The 18,942-nt window shown below is 38.6% G+C and overlaps 2 protein-coding genes and 1 non-coding gene across 4 annotated transcripts in view; 2 read left to right on the top strand and 1 right to left on the bottom strand.

Moving 5' to 3' along the window:
• The window catches only part of angptl6 (angiopoietin-like 6), a 31,068-nt gene extending 28,466 nt beyond the window's left edge, over window positions 1-2,602 (bottom strand). Inside the window, exons 1-2 of one of the 2 annotated variants that reach the window (XM_063015171.1) lie at window positions 2,170-2,602; window positions 474-972 (exon numbers count right to left, since the gene is read on the bottom strand). In XM_063015171.1, coding sequence (XP_062871241.1) covers window positions 474-941 — 468 coding nt within the window. In that variant the 5' untranslated portion in view covers window positions 942-972; window positions 2,170-2,602. Of the gene's footprint in view, window positions 1-473; window positions 1,013-2,169 lie in introns of those variants that run through there. The other variant, XM_063015181.1, reaches the window with a different exon arrangement.
• A 2,604-nt stretch (window positions 2,603-5,206) lies between these two features.
• ppan (peter pan homolog) lies at window positions 5,207-17,529 on the top strand. Its single transcript, XM_063015146.1, has 12 exons — window positions 5,207-5,374; window positions 9,119-9,289; window positions 9,397-9,498; window positions 10,620-10,670; window positions 10,858-11,028; window positions 12,961-13,037; window positions 13,226-13,333; window positions 14,074-14,197; window positions 14,295-14,373; window positions 15,086-15,215; window positions 15,696-15,862; window positions 16,949-17,529. The coding sequence occupies exons 1-12, from the start codon at window positions 5,360-5,362 to the stop codon at window positions 17,359-17,361; spliced, it is 1,608 nt and encodes a 535-aa protein (XP_062871216.1). The 5' UTR covers window positions 5,207-5,359; the 3' UTR covers window positions 17,362-17,529.
• On the top strand, window positions 10,720-10,793 carry LOC134309464 (small nucleolar RNA U105B). Its single transcript, XR_010011179.1, has one exon. It is a non-coding gene; the product is annotated as a small nucleolar RNA U105B (small nucleolar RNA).
• Window positions 17,530-18,942: the final 1,413 nt, after the last annotated feature.

Genomic DNA, 18,942 nt, shown 5'->3' with positions numbered 1-18,942 from the left:
AGGTGAATTGGAGATACAAAATTGTCCATGACTGTGTTCGATATAACCTTGAGAAGTGATGAACCTTGTGTAACGAGTAACTACCGTGTGTCTGTCATGAATGTAACCAAAGTGTAAAACATGACGTTAAAATCCAAATAAACAAACAAACTTTACAATTTCAGCAGACACTTTAATCCAATGCAACTTACAATTATCATTATATACAATTTGAGCAATTGCGGGATGAGAGCCTTGCCCAGTGGCCCAACAGTGGTAACTTGGCAGTGGTGGGGCTTGAACCAGCAACCTTCTAATTACTAGTACCTTAACCGCTAAGCTACAAATCACATCAAATATTCTCCATCTTACAAGTGTTTTTGACTTTTTTTATGTTTTGTCTCCACAGTAAATCATTATTCGAAATTTTTGCTCATCATAATTGAGTATACACTCCTGATATGATGTATAGATATTGATTTGCCTCTGACTACCTGCAAGGTTGTGTTTACCAGCAGCTCTTCTAGACGCCTCTGCTCCACAGCCTGCTCCTGCTTGTTGAGGAGCTCATTCAGCAGCTGGCCGTACAGCTGGGTGATGCGTGCATTCATGGTACTGCTCTCTTGACGCAGTGTGTTAATCTCACTTGCCACTACCTCCTCCTGCTCCAGACGTACCCTCAGTTTCTCCAGCTGTTCCTGTTGCTGGCTCAGTTGAGCACGTAAGGCAGCCGTCTCTGAGTTGTTGGTTCTTGCTGTGTTTAAGCAAAGAGCTCCAGTCAGCTTCTGCTGGGGAACGATAAAGGTGTAGGAGCACCGACTGGCTTTGCTCTCAGAGGAGTGTGATGGATGTTTCTGAGCACCCTCACTTTTAGAGCTGTTTGCTTCCACACTGCTCTCCACCTCAAAAATAAAAAAATACACCAACAGCAGAGATAATGCACGATTGTTCAGGGTCTCCATCAGTGTGCCTGGTAGTTGCTTCTTACATCTACTGCAAAAACAGATTACAAAAATGCATTAAGTGAACTTCTGTAACCTTCATTCTTTCAGACTCTTTCAGAGGCTCTGCAGTTTTGATGCATGCCAGATGTTCCCTGGGAGACTAGAGCTTATTGCAGGGTTAATTAGCAAGTCAACATGAACTAAACCATGGTAAACAAAAACAGTGCTACGAAAGCTGACCCTCATTTCATGGTCAAATGTTCAAAGCCAATTTCATTCTAAATACAACAGCATTTTAAACAGAGAGGGTACTGTCCTAATCACAAACATAACAAAAGATCTACCTTGTTTTTTTTTTTAATCTGCAGAAATAACAGAAAATAAAAGAGAATATCTGCTACCAAGAGCTTTTAAATATTTTTTAAAAATAATGTAATAAAAGGTAAACAAGAAAGATATTTAATTTAGCCCACATTAGATTTAAGAGAAATATTAATATTTAATTGCATGTAATTGCAATGCTGGTTATCATGAAATCCTATAGTTTGTTTTGAGTCTATTATCTGCAATAATAAAATAAAATAATAATAATAATAAGAGGTGTTTGGTTGCTAGATTTATGTAATTTGTGACTACATTTTATTTTAATAGCACTTCTATTTCTTCTATTTTATTAGAATATTTTCCCAATAAATTAGCAAATGAATAATTGTAATTCACAATCACAGTCAACCACATGCTCTTTTGGCTAAATAGGCACAAATTCCTACAGACGCATTTTAAAAAGATTTTTCAGTCATTTCATTTTCATTAACCACTTTATCCTGGTCAGTAAAAAAATACTAAGTAGAAGAGTGGATTTTGTTATAGCTGCAAAAGCAAGACCAACTCTATTTTAATTCCCATGGTGTTAGAATGGAATGTAAAACAAACACATGGTCAGATGTCCACATACTTCTTTCATATAGTGTATATTATTTTGTTAAATTTTAAATCAATAAAATAAAACACAATAAGTTAAATACAACCTTTAAATAATTTCACATCTGACATCTTTAAAAGTGTAAAAAGGTTTTAATATTGAGCAGTAATGTACGAGTTAGCTATAATGAATTGCACATTGCATACACAGATTTGTAATGCTCGGATAAATAAATAAATGAATTATTCTGTTGAATCAAAACTACATATTACCTAAATGATTAACAACTGGTTATAAAAGGTACAATAATTATGTAAGACTTACCAGTAGCAGTCTAACAAGGCAAGTGTAGCTAAAGCTGTTATGGCTGATTTCCTGTGATGAAGTCAGTCCTGAGCTTGGCTTTGGAAGTAAATGTGACTTCCAAATAAAAATGACAAACATCAAAGAAAAAGTTATTAGAAAATTTAGAAAGTGGAACCAGAAGAACAGTGGCGTGTTGGCTAGAGTACAAGCAAAAAGCAAAGGCCCGACTCAGCAGGGTGTATGTTACATTCAGCAATGAAGTGCAGGATGATAAAAAACTGACAGTGGGGTCTTAAAGTAAGTTCATCCCCCCGTAAGTTCATCCCTCTTTTCATGCCGCTGTAAACAAAGAGACCAGAGCAGAGTAATTACAAAGCAGCCTAATGGCACCTCCTCCCTTTCCTTATTGTCCATACGGTCCTGACCTGCACTCCGTCTGCACCTTATCCATTATTTTACTTCCCCACCCGCACTAGAGTTTAGCAGCAATAAAGGTACTGTTAGAAATGTCCACTCACCCCAAGGGTCTTTTCTATTTCATTTTTCAAATATATTAAACCAGAAAAAACATATAATCAATTGCAAATGTACTGGCACCCTTCTTCAAAAAATAACAAAATTCATATATAAAATATATAATATAAAAAACTAATAACACTTTTTAAAATTAAAGTTTTATAAATTGTTCCCTGCTTTGTAAACAGCTCTACAAAGAACATGAATTGCTATTAAACCTTATCATTAGGTGAAAGGTTCATTTGTGGTTCAGTTCCATCAGATGTTTCCTATGAAATTCAATAGATAAGATATGTAGATGGATGGATAGACTGATAGAGATAGATGTACATAAATAAATTATTTAACATCAATCATTGACTATTTAACATCAATATAAATAATATGACATGCAGTGGTTACCGCAGAAGCACACATTTGTTTCCAGCTAATTCAGATGAAGTTTATTTCTAATCTGGGCTTTAAGAATACACGTTTTATTTTTAATCATTAACAAGGTGGTTGTACTCATTTGTTCATGGTTTTCAGGATTGGGATCTTTTTCTTCCCCCCACCAATTAAGTAGGAGTAAATCTCAAATTTGTACTTTCATTTTTAGAAATCTGGCAACCTCTGGGATATTTCAAGCACAAATGCAGTCACACTGATTGGTCATCAATAGAATAGAAGAATATAATGCCTGTATTTGTCATATATACATATACAGGTGTACAGTACAACTAAATCCTTTTTTCGCATATTCCAGCTTGTTTGAAAGCTAAGGTCAGAGCACAGGGTCAGCCAGTCTACGGCGCACCTGGAGCCGAGAAGATTGCATGGCAGAACTGGGATTCAAACTCAAACCTTTCAACCTTTCAGTTGATGATCAAAGATCTACCCACTAGGCTATCACTGTCAGTAATGGAAACTCACAAGCACAGAGCACACAATATTCTTACCAGAGTAGGACTAACTTAACGCAGTAAAATGCATTCCCAAAACCCACACACACACAAACCTGTAACTGGTAATGAACTAGGCCCACACACACTCACTGACTGTGTAATCCCGCCCCCCCTTTCCAAAACCCACACACCCACAACTATTTACAACACAAGAGTCAATGCATACAAAGTGCACTGCAATACCCAGAGTGCCTATCTCAAACCTCAGCATACTGCAGTATTACTGCAGTATTGTATTTGCAGTCACCATAAGTAAATGAAGCTCCAGAGTACAGCAGTCGCTGCAATACGCTTCTTTAACATTATTCACTCAACACATTACATTTCCAGCATTTAGTAGACACTTTTATTGTTGTGACAGTATACAATCTAAGCAATTAAGTGTTAAGGACCTTGCTCAAGGGCCCAACAGTGGCAACCTGGCAGTGGTGAGGCTTGAACCAGCAACCGTCTGATTACTGGACCAGTACCTTAACCACTATGCTACAATCAGAATCAGATTTATTGGCCAAGTATGTGGATACACACAAGGAATTTGGTTCCGGCTGATGGTATCTAACTGCCCACATAAAAAAAATACCTGCCAATTATGAAAAAAAAAATGCTAATTAAATAAATACAACTCATGATCAGGGCTGCAGTGTGTAAGTGCTAGTAAAGAAACTGTCAACAAATAATCTAAATCGAATCCATAAACAATAAGCACTGTTTTACACAATGCGTACAATAACAACATAAATATTTTGGAATAATTTACAAAACTCCTTGTATTAGGGTCCACACGGAGCAAAATGCAAGATGAAGGGCCGCGTTTAAATTCGTACATAAAATCCTACGCAGTGTGCTCGAAATAGCAGCCTCGCTCTCGGTTAAAATCGAATTTAGCACACTATTTAGTAGAAGGAATGATATTTGAAACACAACAGTGCTCCTCTGTGTGCAGCATGAATTTCATTTATTGACTATCAACAAATTGAGTGTGTTGGCAAGGTAATAGATTGCATAAGATGTAAGATATTCATTCATAAATACTTTTAAAATCTATTAGATATTTTTGATTTGGTGAGTTGTTGTAAACCGTTTAGCCTTTTTATTTACATTAATCGAATTAACCATATTTTCAAATTACCCGGAAAATACTTTGATATATATTAAACATGTAAAACAAAAAGGTAAAATAGTTAAGGGGTTGAATTTTTAAGCAGTTGTACATTTAACTTGTTACTTTGCTCCTCGTCGACGTTTTAAAAGACACCATTCCTCCAAACAGCAGGTAGCGATAAAAACAAAACTACATCGCAGTTCTTTGCCGCATGTGTCAACACGCATGCGCCCTATAATCCACATGGCATGCATTTGTTTCCCAACCTCTTTTCCGACATTCTCCGCCTTTTGCTCTAGGATTGGTTACTCACATGCTGAATGACAGTCTTTTAAGCATATCGAAGAATGACTAAAGGTTCACTAACCAATCATAGCGTGGTTGACTTGTTCATTGTGACCAATCAGAGAACAGAAGGCGGAGCTTGTTGAAATACGGGTGGGAAAAAAGTTCTTGCGTTTACAACGTGATTTTCAACGTGCGCTAGAGAGAAGTGACTACTGGAGATGCGACTAATCGACATGTAGCTGTTTAGAAAAGTGTAATATTTGTACACGTTCAAATCTAAAAAAACAAAAACAAGCGCTTACTGACATAAACTTGATGAAATCGTAGTTGTAGAGGTGCATTAACACCACTTTTAAAGATGGGAAAGAACAAGGTAAGTGACCACGGTGCTACAAGGCTAACTTATTTAACTTCAAGCGCCAGAACAACTGAATATATATATATATATTTGTGTGTGTGTATATATATATATGTATATGTGTATATAAATTGATTGATTGAGAGTGAAGGGCCTTGCTCAGGGGCCCAACATTGGTAGCTTGGCAGTGGTAGGGTTGGAACCAGCTTACCTAGCCAGTACCTTAACTGCAGAGCTACCACTGACCCATAGTGAGCATGGTAGTAATGTAGAACAGTAAAATGAAAACACTGTCCTTATATCTAGTGTAGTATACATTCACATGTACGGTATTTAGTGGATGCTTATATTCAACACGTCTTACAGTTGTATCTGTATACAATCTAAGCAATTGGGCTTCAAAGACCTCGTTCTGGGGCTTAACAGCAAATTTGTAGTGATGGGACTCGAACAAGCGACCTACTGATTGTAGTTGTACTGACTGAAGTTACCACTGCAACATTCAGAATGTTTAATTTCAAACAGAGATGGCAGCAAACATTCCATCACATGAACAAGCTAAACATACTAATCACATAATAGGTACCCATATCGTAAATCATTTCCAGACAGCATTGGTGTAGTTATTATAAAATGATAGAGAGAGAAAAATAGAGTCCTACTTTAATACTGGAGCATGATGCCCAGATCCCCTAACACATATTGCATATTGATCTGTATGTGCAGCGCACATTATTGTAATCTCTCTCTGCCCACACAAAACAGAATAATAGCAGGCTACACACTTCAATATATTTCAAAAGTTAACTGCTTAGTTTATAGTTACAGATATTTCTTAAAAGTGTATGAACGTGTACGATTAGTTATGCCTGTAATCCAGAATTAAGTTCTATACCGTAACAAAAAATATGAATGTAAATGTTCATGTTGCGATGACGGTGATGTAAAGTAATGTTAAAATAATTCAAAGTCCAAACATTTGAGTGGTTAACGAGAACGCTACTTTACTTTACAAAACTCGAGCACAGAAACGGTACAAATCCGATCTCTTCCCTACACACTCGCTCCCTACGCCCTATAGTGCGCTTCACTTTCTTAAAGGGCCAGACAATATATTTTATAATTCACATTACACGACAGGTGAGATGTTCTTTTTTTCTTAATATAGCGCTTTTATTTAGGAAAAAATAGTTCTTACATAGGCAGGAAAATCTATGGCAGACAAGAGTCAGAACAGCGGATTGGGCGTAACGTTATTATTACTGTTTGCTCCTTTTTCTCAACACTTGTGCTCGATTTACACTGAAGATATATTTAGTAAATAAGTACATGTCCGCGCATGCACGCGCTTGTGTTCATTTCCGGTTGAACTGATAAAAAATGTTGATTTTGAAAAATTAAAAGACGAGCCGTTTTTCAGTTTCTGCTTGTTAGCTCACAGCTAACGCTAGCCAGTGTGGCTCTTCACTCCAGTGTTGCCAACTCCTCAGTAAGGAAAGTAGCTATTGGCTGTCCTAGAAGTCGCTAAATGACGTCATCGCCTAATTTGCATAAGGTCAATTTGCGTGTAATTGACGGTGTAGAGGAATAACATCGTGGGAGAGACAAAAAGTGGGTAAAAACACCCTAAATATGTTTAGAACTACAGATGAACGTTCTTCTGTTGATTCGTGGTTTGGTTTTGTTTTTTAAGACAACACTGAGCTACTCTGAGCAGGGTTGCCAGATTGCGACAGTAATTTTCAGCCAAAATGCATGAAAAAACGCCCAAAACACAGGATAAGCAGATGATGTTTAGCATTTCACAAATAATAAACCAGTTAAACCATCATGACCTACAAATTAATATCTGAAAGTGTACAGATCAGTAATTATACATTATAAAGGACAAATTATTTTTGCTTGCATGTCTTTAAAGTAGCCTGCCAAGTTTGTAAAATGCATTATTTGTTGGGACACACAACCCTTTGCATGAAAATAAGAATAAACTTGCAAGCAATGAAAGTTTGCCCTCTCGTACATATGAGAGGTTGTATGTACGAGACTTGCTTACCTTCATATTCAACTCAAATCACTTGTCTAACATATGAATCACTGTATTGATGGGTGTGGCAACAGTGTCTTGGACTGGAAAGAATAACCTGTCAAACTTTTGACAACGGGTTGGATGTGGTGGGAGAAGGTAGACCTATTTATATTCCACCTGCTTTAGCAATAGCTTTTTTTATTTATATTTTAAGCTGCCAAAATTATTACAAACCAGCCCAAATTTTGTCCACCTGCCACAGTGTGTTTTTCCCTGCCAATTTCCAACAAAATCCGCTCATTTTGGTGGAAAACCGCCCAATCTGGCAACACTGACTGTGATACTGACCGCACGTGCTTTGGGAAGGGGGAGGAGCTCATGGCAGGACCCGCTGCTCGTTGAGGACAGTAACTGCAGAACGATGTGTTTTTTCACGTTCGAGTCTCCAAAAGTCTCCAATAACACCAGAAAAAGTCGCTAGATTTGTCGCTAGTCGCTTTAAGAAAAAAAAAGTCGCTAGAGGGGTCTGTAAAGTCGCTAAATATAGCGACAAAGTCGCTAAGTTGGCAACACTGCTTCACTCGTCTCTCTGTGTTATGACCAGTGAGCACCCCACAGCCAATCAGCGAGCTCCAACCGCCTACCCCTCCCACCCCTCCCTCACTGTGGATGCGCGCATGTCCTAAAGTCTCAGTTTTCAAGGTAAACCTGAAGCAGAAATTCGGCGCTTCACATTTAAAAAATACCGTCACCATTTTTGAATACCGTCACCATTTTTGAATACCGCGGTATACGGTAATATCGTCATACCGCCCAACCCTATACTGTACATCTGTATATGTATATATGACAAATAAAGTATATCTTCTTCTTCTTATATCTATCTATATGTGCAGAGCTTAATATGCATTCACATACAACAGTTAACACAGTGATTTTACTTTAATTTGTTTTTGTTTTCATTATATAAATAATATATATGTGTAATATAGTTCTCTGAAAGTGTGGGTGAGGGTGAGTTACAAATCAGCACTCTTACTATCTAGAGATCTGTAGCTCTGCTCTCAATTTAAACCAACTGGCAGCTGTTGGATGTTTATTGTGGGTTGGTTATTGACATCCCTAGTTAGAGCCAATCTATTTTATACACTTATTTAGTCCTTGATATCTGGCATTGAAACTGAAATTTGTAATGTAGACATACAGACGTGTAAAATGTAAAAACCACGTCTACTTTTTATGGGGAGCACCTAACTCCCAAGAATCAGTGTAAAATAGAAGATGCATGATTTATTATATATAAAGTTAAAAGGCAGTCCTGCAAATGATGTGATTACTGTGGTTTTAGTATAGAAGAATAGTTTTCTAGTTTAAAAAAAATAATTTAAATAGTTTTTAGAAAACACAGTTTTATCTGGCTGCTTTTGCAGATTGGCTCAAGCCATCATGAATAATTAATTAGTGAATTCAAATTTGTGTTCAAAACTTCTGGTGTCATGCTTTTTAAATGTAATATTTAGTACATGTGACAAATTATTCTAGATTTGTTTATTTGGCTTAAACACAGGTAGCTGCATAGACAACATCATATGATTTTCTTATGATTGACTTATGCTTATCGAACCATTCAGTGACAATTAGCTTTTTTTTTTTTTTTTTACCTAGCAACCTGCAATTCTAATCATGTGGTTAAATGTAACACTGTGAAATCATATGCATTTTTAATCCTGCAGACTAAAAACCAAAAGAAGGCCCGTGTAACAGCGAACCATTTAGCGGAGGAGACGTTTGCAGGGGTGCCGCACTCGTTCGTATTTCACCGAGGCGAGATCGGAAAGAATGTCGAACAGCTAGTTACGGACATGCGACAAGTGATGGCGCCTTACACAGCACAGTCTTTAAAGGTATTTATTCCAGTGCATTAATAATTTAGTATTGTAAAAGTCAACTGCAAATTATTTGGACTTTTTTTGAATTATTTGGACTTTTTTTTGTTTTCTGTGCCCTGCAGGTTCGAAAGAAAAATGTTTTAAAAGACTTTGTAACAGCGGCAGGACCGTTGGGCGTCACACACTTCCTTGTGTTTACCAAAACTCTGACCAGTGTTAATTTGGTAAGTAGCTACACAGACCTGTGTGTATGCAAATGATTAGTTTTACTTTACGTCAAGTGTCTGGTCAGTCAGGAATGTTTAGCTACTTACAAAGTCAAAGTGAAATTTATTGTCATTCAGACTATACAACTAGACTATACACCAGTCATCACCAGTAGGGAAGAACTTGTATCCTTAGTAATAAGGCATAAAACCAGTGCTGTACTAACTAGTCCATTTAGTTTGGGGTGTATTTTGTTATTCATTTCTGAACTAAACCATTTCAGTTGTAGACAGAATAAGGGAGTGAGTCCTCTCAAAGCATGCACAGTTCACACATGTACAGGGTGCAACACCTTATTCTGTGCAGAAAATGCTGAACCTTTGTTTGCAGAAGCAACTATGCAGATGAGCTCAAGTGCTAAACTACAGATTTAAACCTGACACCAAACATGTGCTGCTATTTTAACAACTGTATATCTGAGATACACCGACCAGGCATAACATTATGACCACTGACAGGTGAAGTGAATAACACTGATTATCTCTTCATCACGGCACCTGTTAGTGGGGGGATATATTAGGCAGCAAGTGAACATTTTATCCTCAAAGTTAATGTTAGAAGCAGGAAAAATGGGCGAGCGTAAGGATTTGAGTGAGTTTGACAAGGGCCAAATTGCGATAGCTGGATGACTGGGTCGGAGCATCTCCATACTGCAGTTCTTTTGGGGTGTTCCCAGTCTGCTGTGGTCAGTATCTATCAAAAGTGGTTCAAGGAAAAATAAGTGGTAGACCGGCGACAGGGTCATGGGCGGCCAAGGCTCATTGATACATGTGGGGAACGAAGGCTGGCCCGTGTGGTCCGATCCAACAGACGAACTACTGTAGCTCAAATTGCTGAAGGTAATGCTGGTTCTGATAGAAGGATGTCAGAATACACAGTGCATCGCAGTTTGTTGCAAAAGGGGGACCAACACAATATTAGGCAGGTGGTCATAATGTTATGCCCGATCAGTGTATGTAGAAGCAGTGAATTGTTTATAAATGTAAAGAAATAAAAGCTTTATTCCTGCATAAATGTTTTTCAGTTATTCATTGTATTCTCTTACATTCCATCAATTAAATGGTCTTTTTTCCTACAGAAACTGGCCAGACTTCCTAAAGGCCCCACGCTCCATTTCCAAGTTACTAAGGTATGCTGGGAATTTTCTTCCATCAGTATTATATTTTGGCTGCAGGCATGCAGATACAGATGATGACATTTTTTGTGTTGACTCACAGTGATTGTTCAAAGTAAACGCACTGATGTATTTGCTGTTCTGATTCTAATATTCCACCCAGTATGACACTTCTATTAAATAAGACCTGTTTTCTTTCCAGTACTCACTCATCAAAGACATAGTTTCCTCATTAAAGAGGCACAGAATGCATGAACAGCAGTTTACCCATCATCCATTGCTGGTGCTGAATAATTTTGGCCTAGAGGGCATGCACATTAAACTGATGGCCACGATGTTCCAGAACATGTTTCCCTCCATCAATGTGCACAAGGTACAGTTTATTCATCGGTTATGCAGTCATGTAGCAGGTCTGTCTTAATTAGTTTAGTTATGTGAGTGATTTAGCTTTTTGCTAGCATTTTATATGCAGCAGTTTGAGAATGTATTTTGCACTTTCCATTTTGTTTCAATTTCATAAACGAAATCTAACTTAATACAGACAGCCATGTAAAGTTCTCTCATGTCATATATCAAATTTATTTATTGGTAATCTAAGATGGTTGGCTAAGTTTGTTAGCAAACAACTAAGGAAATACATTTTATATTAAAGTGCCACATTTTATGGCAGTCACTCAAATTAAACGATAGAATAAATAGAAGCTACAATATGCAGCACAGCCTACTATAAAATTCTCATCTGTGTTGTGACACGCCCTCCTCTGCGTCCACAGAATTGGTTGGGAGTTTTCCAAACTCTGTAACCTGAGTAGTGTTTTTAGCTGCTTTACACTTTGACTTATTGGACTTTTTGATTAACCGATTGCTAACTAAATTGCCGTAGGATTGCTATTGCTAGCAGACTTCTCTGTCGTGTAGTGTGCTGACAACGTTTGATGTATGTGTTTACGTATTGAGTCTGTGCTATACCTCAGTAAAGTATTATGCTTCCGGTAGTTTGTTTACAGTATTTTTTTTACTTTATAAACTCCTCAAACTCTAAAGTTGCTCGATTACACTAGGACCGCCTCGTCATACAAATTAACCAGTAAACGTGAGGCACTTGAATGAAAAATGTTAAATCGCTAAACACAAACCTTTAAGTTTACATTTCACAGTAAATTGCATATTACACAGGAAAAGGGGGCAGCACGGTGGCTAAGTGGGTAGCACTGTCGCCTCACAGCAAGAAGGTCCTGGGTTCGATCCTCAGGTGGGGCAGTCCGGGTCCTTTCTGTGTGGAGTTTACATGATCTCCCAGGTTTCCTCCGGGTGCTCCGGTTTTCTCCCACAGTCCAAAGACGTGCAAGTGAGGTGAATTGGAGACACAAAATTGTCCATGACTGTGTTCGATATAACCTTGTGAACTGATGACTCTTGTGTAATGAGTAACTACCGTTCCTGACATGAATGTAACCAAAGTAAAACATGACGTTAAAATCCTAATAAACAAACGAACACGGGAAAAGACTAGTTTAACAGTCCAAGAAGCGATTTTTATATTCGCGAATCAGGTAGGGCCTTAGTTATAGTGCGATACTGTCAGGATAGGAGTTTATGGGGCTTTTACCTGGGACAAAGCAGCACACTTGTGCTATCTGTTTATACAAAAACCTTAAATGTCAGTGTGTCCTTATTAGATACTCCGTGGGCAAACGCATGTGGGCCCCTGACCATGAAATCCTTGGCCATCATTTTGGAGTTGCACCCTTTGACCCCTACATTTGCAACATTTAAGTGTGTCTAAATATGTGTTCATTCAGCTGAAAGAGCATGTCTGAGTTCAGACACTGATGTAGAAAGAGTAGGCCTGGCTCAAAATTATGACCAAATTTATCATAGATGTGTTCAGTGAGGCTAAGGTCAGGGCTCTGTGCAAAATCTAATGCTGCTCTTCACCAAATGTGTCAAATCTTGGGTGTCTTTATGGGCACTTTCTGAAACTGTTGCCATGAATTTGATCAAGTAGCCTTATATAATAGTTTAGACATTGTACAGATTTTACAATTTTGTAAGCCTCATACTGGAATATTAATACTAGTAAGTATTGACCATAAGTACATATGATTATAGTTACTTGTATGAAATTCTAATGACAGGTAAATCTGTATGATGTTGACAGGTCACAATACAGTAAAACATGATGAATGTATAGTCTACTGAGGCTTCCTATGACTTGACTTATACTCTGATGTTGTGTCTTAACATTCACCTTAATGTCCAAAATCAGCTTTTAATGCTTCACAATTTTTTTTTTTATTTCAAGGTCAGCCTCAACAACATAAAGAGATGTGTGTTGGTGAATTACGATCCTGCAACTCAGGAAATCGAATTTCGACATTAGTAAGTAGCATGCTTTTCCAGTATGGTGGCACATGCAGTTGGTGCACATGATGATGAAAGTTTAGAGCATGACTTTTTAGTGATTGGTTTCAAAGTAAACGCACTGATGCACCCCATATCGGAAATTAATATTAATGATTGACACACGCTTTCCCACTAACCTTTGTGCCTTTGCTTGTGTCTTGCAGCAGCCTGAAGGTGGTGCCTGTGGGCATGAGCAAAGGTGTGAAGAAGATCCTGCAGGAGAGGTTCCCCAACATGAGCAAGCTGGAGGACATCAGCGATCTGCTTCTGAAGTAAGTCAACGTAATGAGGATTTTTCGGCTGCTCCCGTATTTAGGGGTCGCCACAGCGGATTTGCCTTTCCTGATGGAAGCCTCCTGTTTTTATACAGGCTTTAAAACTGGCACTGAGCCAATCAATCATTTGTCAATCATGTCCGTGTAGATGCTCGGCAGACTGATAGCACAAGGTGAGTTTATTTGTGGATCATCTTTGTGTACGGAGAGCCACACCCTGCCTACGTTATCCCTCGACTCTGTGAAGGCACCATCAATCAGCCAGCAGAGGTCGTAATTGCATCAGTTATGAGGAGCCCGGTCCGGCTTCCTGTTCCTGTATGAACAATAAGCCAATCGTTGTTCATATAGCCGCCCAGCCCAGCCAGATGGCAGAGCTGAGTTTTGAACCAACGAGAAGCCTCCTATTTTAACAGGATTTTATCAGGACTGGCACTGAGTGCACACTGACAAGTGCACCTCCTAATGGCTAGGCTGTTTTGGCCATCCTTCACCCCCCCAGGACATGATTAGACATTAGTCAGTCATGTCCGTGTAGACGCTCGGCAGACCGATAGCACATCTGAGATTTGATCCCATGATGCACATGATGACACTTTAAACATTATTGAGTACTCGATGATATTTTAAAGTAAACGCTCTGATGCATCTGATTTAGAATCTGGAAGCTCCGTCTTTTGAGGTTTTAAAACATATAATTCATGAGCTACTTGCATCTTGTGCTGTGACTTTGTAAGGGGGGTAAACCTGTCGGAGAGTGAAGCAGAGCAGGACGGCGATCACAACATCACCGAACTGCCACAGGTGTATTCAGGCCGCGGGAACATGAGGTCACAGCAGAGTGCTGTCCGACTTACTGAGGTAAGCAAAAGCGAGTGGCATTAATTTAAGTGGATCTGTCATAGAGGCCATTGTTTCAAATGTGTTTGATTGGTTAAATGTTTTTCATTTTGTGTAGATTGGCCCTAGGATGACCCTACAGCTGGTAAAGATCGTGGAAGGCATGGGGGATGGCAATGTGCTCTATCATTCTATTGGTAAGTTTGCTCACTACATAATGCAGTTTAAATAATGTACTTTTTGGCTGATTTACCAACAGTAGAAATCTTGCCAACATAAATTGATTAAATAAGCACTAAAAATCTTATTGTCACCCCATATGACAAAAATGTATACAATTTATTTGTTAGCATTGTCTTAGTCATTTAGGGGGCCAACATTTGTCTTAAATCGTGTTTAAACTTAGTTGGATCCCTTGGTCTAGACCAAACAAGAAAATGATACATTGTTACATTTTAATTTTAATGCTTAGTGTTCACACTCTCAAATGTACAATTGAAACAAAATAATTAATTTAAAAATGTGGCATATATTGCACACGTTTATTTTGTAAGCAAGTCATCAGAACAATGCATCTTCTGAGATGTTTATGATTAAAGCCTCCGATTATAATTTATCATTTTTGCCTTTTCTTAGTAATGCAATTAAGTCTATTGATCTTATTAACACTTATAAATCTGGATTAAGCATCTGCCAAATAATTGAATGTAAAATTGTTTTATTAATGTATGTTTGCTTGTGGATGCAAATGATGACACTGAAACATTATTGACTGCTCAGTGATTTTCCAAAGTAAACGCTCTGATGCATCCATTTAAAATGTTGACTAAGTTTGTAAAAAATAAACACTTTTTATAGTGAATAGTTATTAGTCATAGTGTCTGATGATCATACATTTCATTTCTTTAGTTTCAAAGACAGAACAGGAGCTGCGGGAGATGCTGAGGAGGAAAGAGCTCCGTCTGAAGGAGAAAACAGAACGCAGACGGAAGCAGGATCAGAACATCACTCTGAAAAAGGAAAGACGTTGGGAAAACAAGTAAATGACACTTTAGAACTTTATACAGTGTACTTTTCACCTTTTCCTGTTCTAGCATGACTGTACCCCTGTGCACTAAGCACCATTTGACAGATTTGGTGTGGAGCTACTCTGGTGTCCTGCACTTCCTCATTTGTTGTTTTAGTACAATGTCCCATTGAATTTTGTTCACGTTAAGTGTCGTTCTTACTGCCTGAGTTGCTTTTACTACGTCATATCAAACAGTTCATCTTATTGAAGGCACTTTAAAAAGGTCAGCAGCAAGCACAAAAATCAAAAGCCCAATGCGCAGTGGCAAGCTAACAGCCACCACCACACTTCACAGGAAACAACGTCACAGCCAGCGCTTTTGCCACTTCTCATGTGAATTGCACCCTTATAGTTTTAAACAACCGTGTATGTACAGTGAGAATGAGATAAAATTGCAGAACGCACACATATGTTTAAGTTAAGTTTTAAATAAGGGTTTGATGGTTGCAGGAAAAAGAGCTTGGAAGGCATGAAGAGAAAACGGCAGCAAGAGGGGGCTGAATCTGACGACAGTGAAGTGGAGGATCCTGGGATGCAGGAGGACCAGCCTGCTGACGAGGAGTCTGAGGATGAGGCAGATTATTACAGACAGGCAGTTGGGGAGGAGCCAGATGAAGGTATTGTCTATCATTCGGGCATTGAATTGGTCGGGTTTTCTCATACTTTTTTATTTTTATTTCATTTTGCCCACTTTCAAGGGCTCCAAACATTTATCACAAAGCTCATATATGGTTATTTAGGTAACATTTTTTAAAATGTGTTTTATAGCACAAAATCAAACTAAATCATTTTATTCTAGCTTTTATGAGGGTTTTTCCAAAAAGTTTCCGCACTTCTTTTATACTCTCTTTATTAATAATTTCAAAAACAAATGACATCACTTTTCTACAGAGTCACCTTCCAATGCTTTTTTCCAGCATTGCACCAACTTTTTAATGCCATCAGCAAAAAATATTTTTGGTTGAGCGTGTAGCCACTGATGCACCGCCGCTTTCACATCATCACATGAAAATCTTCTTTCCCTTAAAGCTTCTTTGAGTGGTCCAAAAAGGTGGAAATCAGATGGCGCTTAATCCGGACTATAAGCTCTCTCTCAGACACAACCAATTACTGCTCCTCCCACCCTCACAATTTCCAACCAAAAAATAAAAGTGCTGAAACTTTTTGAAGATCCCTTGTATTTTAATATATTCCATAGGATATCTGCCTAAAACTCCCTAATAATGATTTTGTAATAATCTTCTGCGACCCCACCCTCATGTTAGGTGTTCCTGGGGTCCTGATCCAATTGTGAGAAACCCTGGTTAGATTTTTTAATTTGCTTCTTGGGGTGGCACAGTGGCTCACTGGGTAGTACTGTCGCCTCACAGCAAGACGGTCCTGGGTTCAATCCCCAGGTGGAGCATTCTGGGTCCTTTCTGTGTGGAGTTTGCATGTTCTCATTGTGTCTGTGTGGGTTTCCTTCAGGAGCGCCAGTTTCCTTCTACAGTCCAAAGATGTGCAAGTGAAGTGAACTGGAGATACTAAATTGTCCATGACTGTTAGACATTAAACTTAAACTGAATCTTGTGTAACGAATAATTACCTGTCCTGTCATGAATGTAACCAAAGTGTGTAAAACATGACATTAAAATCCTAATAAATAAATATATAACCAGTATGCTTGGTTGGTGTTAATCTGTTTCTCTATGTTTTACTTTCAGACATGTTCCCCACTGCAAAGAGGAAGCATGGCCCAGACAGATCACAAACACCATTCAAAAAAAGAAAACTTTCTACTTCAAAAGGTTTCGGCGGAAACAAACGCCCACAATCTTCTGGCAAGACTGCTTTTGGTGCTAAGAACTTTGCTGGCAAGACATTTGGGGGAAAGAAAATGGGTAAAATTGGGGTAGGGGGCAAAGGATTCAGAACAAGTAAGTCAGGAGCAGTCAGAAGCAGATTTGGAAAGAGCAAAGGAGAAAATAAATTTGGAAGAAACAAGGCAGAAAGGTTTGGGGAAAAGAAAAATGACAAACACCATTCTAAGGGGAAAGGACAAAGACCAAAAACTGGCTCAACATTTAAAGCCGGTCCAAAAGGAGGCAAAGCAAAAAGGAACTTCAAAAAGAAGTAGATAGACTGAAGGAGCAGTGGATGCTGAGATAAAACGTGAACCTTCATCAACACAAACTTCATCTTTAATAAAAAGACTGCATATAGCTGGCTGAATCTAACACAGATTGTACACGTTTATTTAAATGTTTATTGCATTTACAGCAATAAAAACTTCAGATTTTCAGAAGTCGCGACAATTTTTTCGGCCTGCATGTGTATGTTTTGCTTTGCTCATTAGAAATGAGTTGATAAGATGGTATATAGCCAGAATACAGAATCTGATTTGGGGGATGCAGTTACGGGTTTTAGGGTGGCACGGTGGGTAGCACTGTCGCCTTAGAGCAAAAAGGTTCTGGGTTTGATCCCCAGGCAGGGCGGTTCGGGTCCTTTCTGTGCAGTTTGCATGTTCTCCCCGTGTCTGTGTGGGTTTTCTTCGGGAGCTCCGGTTTCCTTCCACAGTCCAAAAACATGCAGTCAGGTTAATTGGAGACACTGAATTGCCCTATAGGTGAGTGGGTGTGTGTGGTGCCCCGTTCAGGGTGTTACTGTGTGCCTTGCACCCATTAAAAAGCTGGGATAGGCTCCAGCACCCCCCACGACCCTAATTGGATAAGTGGTTAAGAAAGTGAGTGAGAGTTACAGGTTTTAGCCCTTGCTATGTTTTTAGAGCAACTGGAAATCGACTTTGTTTCTGCTTTGTGGAATGAACCCACCTTTATATTTTATTGATGCAGGGTTTTCTTTTATTTTTTAATTTAATCTTTTAAATTTTAATTTAACTTATCCAATTATCTTGAATATGTCTAAATACAAGTATGATAAAGTCTTACCTAACACACCCCTCTCTGACACTTAGATTTCTAATAGCCAGCCACTCCCTTTCATCTGCCTGAAGCTGTATAGAGTACGCAGTCAAGCACTTCTCTCAATTATTCTCCGTCTTCGTACTGTCGCCTTCCAAAAGCCACCCGAATTCCACAGTTGCAGTTATGAGGAATTCTTCTGGCCCTGCAACTCTCAGACATGGTCATTTATGTTAATGTAGGTGCCCAGTCAGCCAAAAGCTAAGCAGAGATTCGAGCTCGAGATCTCAGCACTGAAGGGCTAGTGCATTAGACTTTAGCGCCACCTGAGCTCCCTGGAATTAATCAACTTTTTTAATGTTACAGGATAAAAGCTTGTTCAAATTGATTTGTTGTGAGAAGATACTGCTCTCTATGAGGCCCCATCACTGACAGGTGAAAAGTTTCTCAGGACAGCCTCACCAAACTAGGCAGTCATTCTTCCTTTATATTTGGTTTTCTTTTAAAAGTACAGACGTGGTTAACCATTTCTATTTCTGCGTATTGAAATTAATGTCATTTAACCACTATAATTTTCCCCTGGGTGTGAGGAAGTAAATGTAAGTAAAAGTAATGGCCTGCAGTGTACTGGCTTTGTCCAAGGTGCATTTGTATGTTGTGTTCTTATCAAGCTGAACTGTTTAAGTTAAAAGTTTGAAGGTACACATTTTCGTGCCTGGTAAATTGGTTCCTTTTTTTCATGAGTAACCAAGAGACCGTAAAATGTTTTTTAGCTACAGGAAACCAGTACCAGCAAG

The sequence above is a fragment of the Trichomycterus rosablanca genome, chromosome 2 (assembly GCF_030014385.1).
Source record: "Trichomycterus rosablanca isolate fTriRos1 chromosome 2, fTriRos1.hap1, whole genome shotgun sequence".
NCBI classification, from domain to species: Eukaryota; Metazoa; Chordata; class Actinopteri; order Siluriformes; family Trichomycteridae; genus Trichomycterus; species Trichomycterus rosablanca.
Note: the sequence above shows the minus strand (reverse complement) of the source record. Positions and strands in the feature narration are given on the sequence as shown.